Source organism: Vombatus ursinus, unplaced genomic scaffold (assembly GCF_900497805.2).
Source record: "Vombatus ursinus unplaced genomic scaffold, bare-nosed wombat genome assembly UNPS02015400.1, whole genome shotgun sequence".
Classification (NCBI taxonomy): domain Eukaryota; kingdom Metazoa; phylum Chordata; class Mammalia; order Diprotodontia; family Vombatidae; genus Vombatus; species Vombatus ursinus.
The window spans coordinates 1-10293 of NW_020955178.1; the positions used below are offsets into that span (position 1 = coordinate 1).

The 10293-nt window shown below is 40.3% G+C and overlaps 1 protein-coding gene across 1 annotated transcript; it reads right to left on the reverse strand.

Annotated features, from left to right (window-relative positions):
- Positions 1-1330: 1330 nt before the first annotated feature.
- Positions 1331-2287, reverse strand: LOC114032141 (putative olfactory receptor 52P1). The gene has a single exon (XM_027847380.1). It carries the CDS (start codon positions 2285-2287, stop codon positions 1331-1333), a length of 957 nt encoding a protein of 318 aa, XP_027703181.1.
- Positions 2288-10293: the final 8006 nt, after the last annotated feature.

Below are 10293 nucleotides of genomic sequence, written 5' to 3' on the forward strand. Positions count from 1 at the left end.
AAAAAATCTCCCAATGTATTCCACAAATTATTATACAGATTTGTAAGGTGAGTAGTTCAGAAGCCAGAAATTGGTCATCAAATTCTTCCATATTTCCAAGTCAAACTTGTGTTTACTGATTTCTTTGTTTTGGTTAGTGTTTAAAATGTTTCTTGAAAACCTGAGCCTACCAGGCCATCCTAGTTGGTTCAGGAAGCATCTCTTTATCAACATTACTAGTTTCATACTGGGAATTGTGTGGTGCTAGAGCCTTAGTACTTCCAGCTAACATCCTGATAATAATTTTCAGCACCTTATGCAAAGCACTACCCTCTGAAAGTATTCGTTTTCTACCAACCTAAAACTGAGTGCACATAGGCCAGTGAATGCTGTTGCAGAACACAGTAGATAATGTCGGGTTTTTCTTGGATGTGTCCAGAGACCTATGTCATATTGGCTTGTTCAGGCCAAGCCACCATGGTGAGTCTCAGTGAACAATGACTGAACTTTGGGAGTGAATAGTCAATGTAGGCATTGGTCATGATCAGGGTGGGAAAAGGTCAAGGTAGTATTTGAGGTCAGGAGGAGCTTGGATTGGGTGCAGAGGAGACTGAGTAAGATCATAATGCTGAGAGGCAAAGGGCTCTGGACCACAACTCAATGATGGCTCACATTGAGATTGTCGTGTCCCTAGAATAATTCAATTTTAGCAGGGATAAAAATTGAGAAAGACTGAAGTCTGGCTGAAAGAGTCTATCTTCATAGCTCTTGGACTCTTTGTCTGGTCATATCTTCGTGATTTCCAAAGGTTTCTTGACAATGAATTTAAAACCTTTATAACTTACAAAGAACTTCTTCACTTTGAGGCCAAGAAATCATTCTCCTCCCTCCCAAGATCTTTTGGAACTGATATTGAAAAGAAGGTCAAATCATCAGGACTGATTCAAGATTCCTCAAAGAGCCTGGGGATGTGGCAGACAAGTCTAGGATTGCCTCTTCATGTTTTTCATCAGGTAGTATCTCTCCTAAATCAGAGTCAAGAGACAAGAGCTTGGCCCAAGACTCAAACTCTGACCAGTACATGAAGGTAGATAAACCAGGCCCAAGTATATATGAAGAACACCCTCAAGACAGAGCCAAATCAGTTAGTTGTATCAGAACTATCTCATTACACTCTGCCCAAACTCCCTGCAGTTGTTGTGGGGGAGATGAGTGTAGACAAAATATGTCAGGGTTTGCAGACAGGCCAACTGTAGGCAGAGCATCAATCTCATTGTCCTCTCAGTCCAATCCCAGTGATTCCTCACAGGAAGTGGTTACAGTCCCAAGAAATGGCATGCTTAAGCCTATACTAGTGCTTAGAGACTTTATCCTTTTTCCTGAAGAAGAGGATGACCACTAGTTCACGAATCTGCTTGGTCTTTACACCATAGACCAATGGATTGACTGCAGGTGGCACCAGGAGATATATGCTGGCAAAGATGATGTGAACAGATGGGGAAACCCTCTTACCAATGCGATGGGTGAGGAAACTAAACAATGCAGGTATATAGGTGATGAGGATAGTGCAGATATGAGCAGCACAAGTGCCTAGTGCCTTAGAGCGGGCATCCTTGGAGGAAAGTCGGAAGACAGCCTGAAGTATCTTGACATAGGACAAAGAAATAAGTCCAATGTCCAAAAGTATGACTGAGAGGGCCACAAAGATACCATAGCTACGATTTATATAGGTGTCGCTACAGGCAAGCTTCACCACAGCCATGTGTTCACAGTAGGCATGCCGGATAACATTCTGGGTACAATACCTCAGCCGCTTGATGAGCAATGGGCAGGGCAAAACCATAATGGCACCTCGGGCCACACTAATCACCCCTAGCTTGATGACCAAAGGAGTGGTCAGAATGGTAGTATAATGAAGTGGATGGCAGATGGCAACATAGCGGTCAAAGGCCATGGCTACCAAAAGAGCTGATTCAATGATGGAAAAGGTGTGGACTAAGTACATTTGCACCAGGCAGACATCAAATCCAATGACATGAGCATCCAGCCAAAAGATGTCAAGCATCCTGGGGGCTGTGGTTGAGGCAATGGCTATATCATCAAAGGCCAGCATGCAAAGGAAAAAGAACATGGGCTGATGAAGGCTGGATTCTTCTTTTATCACAAGGATAATGAGGTCATTCCCCATCAGGGTCAGGGCATATAGAAAGCAAACGGGGATGCTCAACCAACAGTGGAAGACTTCTAGACCAGGAATACCAACCAAGAAAAAGGATGAGAAGCTAGGGATAGTGGAATTGCCCACCATGATGGCACCCCCAAAGATTATGAGCTCTGACTCACAATGAATCCATCCTGAAAAAAAAGGGACAGAGAAGTCAAATAGCAATGAACTTTCGAAATAGGCGAAGGCCTAGTAACTCTCTAAGACTACTCTTCTCAATGAGACATAGTTCCATGCTCCCTATCCACAGATATGTACCTCCTGACCTCAGCCCAATTCTAGTGCTAATTGCAGCTCCCATTTTGTAAAGGATTTTTTTTTCCTTTTTCAAAGGCATGTGCCTCTATAATTCCCTGTGAAATGGTTAGGTTATGACTCAAAATCCCTTATTTTTGTGGTTGGGAAATAAATATAGAAATGACAAGTGATTATTTCAAAACAATTTAGTGACAGTAACAAAGGTAGGATTAGGAGCAGTACCACTGACTTCTAGAACAGAGTTCTTTTCCCATTCACCATACCCCAAATCCAAATATGTTCTTCCCTAGATGACAACATGATATAATGATAAAAGGATGAAAATGCTGATAATAAATCACATTAAAGTGATTTATATACTTTATTTGATTTGATCCTCACCAATAGCCCTATGAAGTAGATAATGTAAGCATTGTTTTTCCTCTTTTATAGATGAGCAACCTAAGACTCATACATGTTAAGGGAGCATGCTCAAACACCCAGTAAATTTTAAGTATGGGGATTAAAATTGAGTTCTTGCTTGACTTTGAGTCCACTACTCTTCCTACTACACCACATTCATTCCCTCTGAACCTACAAATGATCCATTCACAGTTTGATGCTTAGAGCTTATCAAGTTTTCTGTAGAAGTTGGAGTCCTGATTCTAGTCTTGCCTCATCAAGTAGCCTAAAATAAGCCACTTACCCTTTTGGGGTCTTTCTCCATTATAAAAATAGGAGATCTCAAATTCTGACCTATCAGCTCTATCATGTATTCTATCTGTCCTGATGTTGTTCCATGTGTGTTCATGTTAGTTTGTATCTCTTTCATAAAAAATCCCTTGGGTATAGTTTCCATATTTAAGAAATTATATTTTCCTCTACTAGTCATCTATTCTATTTCTCTCCTTCCATGTAGAATGAGGAAGATGGCTTGTTTTGTCTACTCTCTCTCTCTTTCTCTCCCTCCTTCCTTTCCTCCTTCCTCCCTCTACTCTGCCTTCCTTCCTCTCTACCACTCTTTCTTCCTCCTATTCTCTCCCTGTCTGTATTTTTCTCAGTCTGTCTCTTTCTCTCTCTTCTGTTCTGTTCTGTTCTCTTAACTCTGATGAAGATATGTGGCTAATATATTGGAATTTGAATTCAAAAAGATCTTGAGGGTGAGTCAAAATTAACAGCATAAAATTTAATAAGGGTAAATAACCCTTCCTCTATTGCCCCTAGCCAGGGTGAAATCATTGGGTTGGAATCAGAGAATGGGGAAGAGATAAGGGAAATGCTGAAGTTGGAGTTCTGAGTCAGAGATTCAAGCCAAAACCAGCGTTAATGTAGTGGAACCCTGGCTATTTACATTTATTTACCTATTGTTTATCTGGAAGGGGAAGACTCTCAGGGTTTTTGGCCAAGACAGAAACAATTGCCATTTCTGCTCATGCTGAGCCATCAAAGTTCAATGACCAAGTGGGATGTGGGCTAGGACCTACATCTTGCCACTTCACCAGATGGCTCTGGAGGAGAAAGTGAGGCTGGTGACTCAGCACAGCCTTCCCTCACTTAAATCCAATTCACTTGAAAGTCATGTCATCACCTTCCTGATGTCATGGTCCTCTTTGAGAAGGAAGGACAAACAACAACAACAACAACAATGATTAGTACTCAACTAAAATCCCATATTCTGACTCAAATCTTCCAAGATTAATCTCCAATCCTTAACCAACTGCCAAATGGAAGAGAGCCCTCCTTCTTCTGAAATCCTACTAAGCTTGTCTATCTTAGAACACATCATATTACCTCTTTTTTTCATCATCTGTGTATCTTTTTCTCCACCCTACGTGATGCAATACTCTTGGAGAGCAGGGACTATGTCTTTTGCACCATTGTATCCCCTATGACTCTGGCACATAGTAATCACTCAGGAAATGTTGCTGAATGAATTAATGAATGAATGGTGTCCCCTACATGTTTTCTTCTCCAAATTAATCATCCCAAATTGCATCAACCATTCCCCATATGGAACAGTTGTCAGACCTCTAAGTCTCTTGAACTTACTGTTTTGTATATTCTCTAGTTTATCAAGGTCTCTCCTAAAGTCTGACAATGGGAACTGAACCCAGTGCTCCTGATAAAACCTCACTAAGATGGAGAAAAGCAGGACCATATATCCCTCACTTTGGACACAATACTATTACAGCAACCCATTAGAAGTGATTTTTTGTTGTTATTTTTCAGTCATATCCAACTCTCCATGATCCCATTTGAGGTTTTCTTGGCAGAAATACTAAAGTGGTTTGCCATTTCCTTCTCCAGCTCATTTTACAGATGGTGAAACCGAGGCAAATATGTTATGTTACTTGCACAAGGTCACATAGCTAGTGAGTGTCTGAAGCCAAATTTGAACTCAGGAAGATGAATCTTTCTGACTCTAGACCAGGCCCTCTGTCCTCTGTACCACCTAGCTGCCCCATTAGAAGTGATACTATGCTACTTACTGACTTTATGGGAAATTAAAACCCTGAGTTCTTTTTCATGTGAACTTCTATCAAACCAGATAAACCCAATCTTGTAATTTTTCTTGGACTGGATCCTGATTTCATTAATCAAGGATCCCCTGGTGAAGCTACATCCTCTACCAACACAGACAAGCATCAGTCTTGAATAGTTACCTGGATCACCAAGATTTTAAGTGACTTCCTCAGAGCCACACACAGTCAGTATGTGTCAGAGATGGGACTTGAACCTAAGTCTTCCTGATTCTTTGACTAGTTCTCTTCCCACTACAGACATACCTCATTTTATTGCATTTCACTTTATTGAGCTTCACAGACATTGCATTTTTCACAAATTGAGGTGTTGTGGCAATACTGCATCAAGCAAGTCTATCAGCTCCATTTTTTCAAAGGCATGTGCTCACATTGTGTCACTGTGTCACATTTTGGTAATTCTCATAATATTTCAAATTTTGTATTATTATATCTGTTATTGTGATTCGTGATCAGTGATCTTTGATGCTACTACTGTAACTGTTGGGGGTACCAAAAACTGCTCCCATATGAGACAGAGAAATTAATAAATGTGTGACCAGCCATTCCCTTCTATCTCTCTTTCCTCAGACCTCCCTCTTCCCTGAGACACAACAATATTGAAATTAGGCCAATTAGTAACCTTACAATGGCCTCTGAATGTTCAAGTAAAAGGAAGTGTCAATCCATGTGGTAAAAATAATAGTTGTCTTATTTTAAGAAATTGCCACAGACACTCCATCCTTTTAACAGCCACCACCCTGATAAGTCAACAGCTATCAACATTGAGGCAAGAATCTCCACCAGCAAAAAGATTACAAACTCGCTGAAGACTCAAATGATGCCTCAGACTTATTTAGCAATAAAGTATTTTTAATAAAGTATCCACATTGGGTTTTTTAGACATAAATATTACACACTTAATATACTATAGTATAGTGTAAACATACTGGGAAAACATATATATATGCACTGGGATATCAAAAAATTCATGCAACTTGCTTTATTATGATGGTCTGGAATCTGACTTGAATGTCTCTGAGCTATGTCTGTACTCTACCTTGTCTCTTTTACATTAAAATTGTATTTATTTTTGCTTATATATAAACTTTTTGTTTTCAGTTGAATCATCAAAGTACAGTATTGCATTTCCCTGATGTGTCAGAATTCTTCAGATTCTGAATTTCTCTATCATGTATTTTCCTCTCCCTGTGTTTTTGTTCATGCTAGTCTCATAATAGCAAAATACACTTTCCTCCTCTCTCTATCCCCTCACACTTCACAGCCAACCTAAATTTTACCTAGTCCATAAGACCTTCCCTGAATACTCCCATCCCCAGAAGTCACTGGACAATTGTTCCCATGTTGCCATGAGCTGTTATGAAACTAGTGGATTATGTAGCTGATAACATATTTGTGCTTTATCTCCTCTACAAGAATTTAACTCCTTGAGGATCACTCATTCATCTCAGGAAATCATACAATGCCCAATATAGAGCTTTTTGTATAATGGGTGCTCAGTAAATGTTTGTTAACTGAACTTAATATGATGGCTATCCCAACCTTTTCCTAAATAACACATGATATCGACCACAGTCCTTTCCCAAATCTCTCCTACATATCACTTCTCCTTGACTCTTGTTTATAGTCTTTTCCCAATATTCACACATACACACTGAACAGGACAGAAATATTACACTATCTCTATATGCTCCCCTTTGAGAGAAAAATTATTTTGTGCAGCTAGGTGGCACAGTGCTGGACCCAGAGGCAGAAAGACCCAATTTCAAATCCAGCCTCATGTGCTTAGTAGCTATGTGTCCCCAGGCATGTCACTTAATCTCTGTCTCTCTTAGTTTTCTCATTTGAAAAATGGGAATAATAATAACACCTATCTCCCAAGGTTATTATGAGGATAAAATGATATTTGCACTTTGGAATAAATAAATGCTAGCTGTAAAAGTAATACATAAATGCCAGCTATCAATAATAATAATAGCAACAACAAATAACAACAGTAATAATAATAATGATAAAACATCCTGAGCTGGGTCTGTCCCTGCGGGCTGACTTCCTATGAGCACCTTCTCTCACACTCTCAGCTGAGGCACTGAAGCCAGAGGCAGGTTCCTTTGTGTCACTCCAACTCAAAAACCCCTTTGCTAGGTCTTCACACAGGTGATCAATGGTACAACAAAAAATCAATGTCCATATCCCTCTCAATCAGTGCTGAATTCCTGAGTCAGCTCTGACTCAGCTTTTGTTCTGCTGCTTACCTGATTCCCTGACCTTAGAGCCTTCCTCCAGCCTCACTTGAGGAAAATCATGTAAATACAAGAGAAAGAGCTCTGAACTGGAGTCCAGAAACCTGATTTCTGTTGTAAGGCTTCCCCTAATTTATTTATATAAGGTTGAGCAAGACATTTCTGTCTTCTAGGTCTCAGCTTGACTCTGACATAATCTCTTACTTTTGGTTTATTTCTCCAGGCCAGTCACTGGACACACACCTTAACTGTGTTTTTTTCTCCTGTTGGTTCCATTTCATTCTCATCTGGAACATGTAGACCCACATAAGTTCAATGTCTACTCCATAATAGTAACTCACCAACTATAACAGGAGCTGGTTCTTAAGCAAACAAAAGGCACCTCTCTGAGCTTGGTTGGCTGGAACAGTTTTTTTAATAAGGTTTATTCCCTCAAGGTTAATATTTCCAGGGCAGCAGGCAGATTCTGAAGTCTCTGGGGGCATTGCCATCATCCGTTTGCAAAGACATCTATTGGAATGTACCAGTCTTGTGGCGAAAAGAGAAGAATTAAGAGAGGTAAGAAGGTATTCCAGGACTAGACTCCTTACAGGGGCTTTCTCTCTCTTCACTACTTAGATTTTAGGCTGCAAAAGACTGCCCCCTTGGTCACTTAGTCTATTCTGCTACCTCGAGGAAGGATGGCTCTTCTGTTCCTCTGCCTCATACAAATGGAGTCACTCTCTTTTCATTCTGAAAAGTCTTCAAGGATCAACAGTCATCAGACTTTCATGGTCTGCCCATATGTCTAGGCAGGAATCTTTGTTTCATTCTACATACTCAGTGCTTAACACAGAGCCTCAAACATAACAAGCACTTGATAAATATTTGTTTAATTGATTTGAATTCATCAGAGGGGAAATCCTGGAATTCTAAGCATATTATGGAATATCATCTGCATATGGTGAGGAAAAGAAGAGAGATGGAGATTAGAATAGAGGCAGAGACATCCCACTCAATCAGTCTTTCCCAGTCTCCTTTGCTGCAACTTTGTACAGGTCATACCTACTTGTCCCCCAAGACTCTGTCCTATCCCATCTTCTCTTATCCCTCTATAATCCTCTTTACTCTCTCTCCTGATGTCCCAGTCTCACCTTACCAACTGCTCATTGGATATCTTCAACTGAATTTTCCATAGACACCTCTTACTCAATATGTCCAAAACAGAATTCATTATCTCTCCTCACAAATCTCCCCCATCTCTAACCTTCCCCATTACTGACAAGGCCACCACCATCTTCCCAGTCACACAGACTCAGAAGCTTGATTTCATCTTCAATTCCTCTCTTGCAGTCTCCTTTCATACTATGTTTTATAGTTATCACCTTCCATTTATTCATGCAGCCACTACTCTGGCACACACTCTTGTCTGGACTGTTACAATAGATCTCCAGTTAGTCTCCCTTGCCTCATTTATCTCCCTGATCCAGTCCATCTGGCATTCAGCTGTCAAATTGATCCTCCTAATGCACAGGTCTACCATGTCACACACCTCCAAACTCTCATTTAATAAACTCTAGTGGTTCTATATCACCTCCAAGATCAAATAAAAAACCCTTTGTTTGGCTTTTAATGTCCTTTACAACCTGGACCTTTCCTACTTTTCCATTCTTCTTACACTTTACTCCCTTTCATGTGGTCTATAATCCAGTAACACTGGCCTTTTCCATATTTTCCACACACAATACTCCATATCCATGTCTTTCTACTGGCTTTCCCCCATGCCTGGAATTCTCTCACCTCTTCTTAGCCTCCTGGCTTCCAAAGATTCTTCCAAGACTCAGTTTATATCCTATATTCTGTAAGGGGTCTTTCTTGTTCCCCCACCATTAGTAGTAACTTCCTTCTGAGATTAGCTCCCATATACATTTATATATCCTTAACGTATGTAGTTGTTTACATGTTATCTCTCCCATTAAAAAGTTAGCTTCTTGAGAGAAAGGACCGTGTTGTTACCTTAGCATAATGCCTGACACAAAACAAATATTTAATAAATGTTTATTAACTGAGTGACTGACTGTGATATAATTCTACGCACATGTACTGACTGATTTCAACCACAATCTAAGCTTCAGTTCTGCATTCTGGGAGCTGAGGCCTATAATAGTCAAGTATACAACATCTGACAGGGCTCTTCACTCCTCACTGTCCCATAGATACTGTGATTGCCATGTGAGTAACCACCAGACAGAACCACACACAGTTTTAGGGCTTGTATCACAAATGGAGTCTGACTCCTTTAGGATCAAACCCCTCTTTTCTCTAACAAAAGCATAGTCATTCACAAACTGTGGGGCTTTTAATCCACACCAATAGAGTTCCAGACTCAGACACGTTCTCACTAGTGTACACTGAAACCCAATGATTCTGTATGCTCTCCCATCCTCTGACTCACAGCACTCTGCAAAGCTATTCCTGACACATCTCATCACAAATACTCAGGAACTGTGCAAGAGGAAGAGCATTTGTTTGGTGTAGTCTGGGCTGGTTTCCCTTTAAAGGGATAAGGAGTGAGTTAGTCCTTGGGATTTGGTTATTCTGGAGGACTAGGGCATGAGCCAATATTGTGGCTTCCTTTTCACCTGAGACATAAAAGGCCCAGTCTCTGTAAATTGTTAATAGGCAGCTAGATGATGCTGTGGCTAGAGCACTGGACTTGGAAGTCATAAAAAAAATGAATTCTAATTTGCCTCAGACTAGCTGTGTGATCTTGGGCAAGTCACTAAACTTCTCTGTGCCTCAGTTTCCTCAAATGTAAAATGGGTGTAACAATAGCACTTACCTCACAGGATCATTGAGAGGATCAAATGAGTTAGCCTATGTAAGGTGTTGTGAAAACCTTAAAATGCTGTATAAAAAGCTGGTTATTATTGTTTTTATTTTTGGGACTGAGTTCTGGCAGAAGCAGTATTGCTGTCCTGGCTAATGTGCCCATAAGGGATGGGATGAAGAGAAACAGTGTCTATTTTTTTTAGTATATTGTACCTTTCCATACAGCAGCTAGTTGGCACAGTGAATAGAGTGCTGGGCA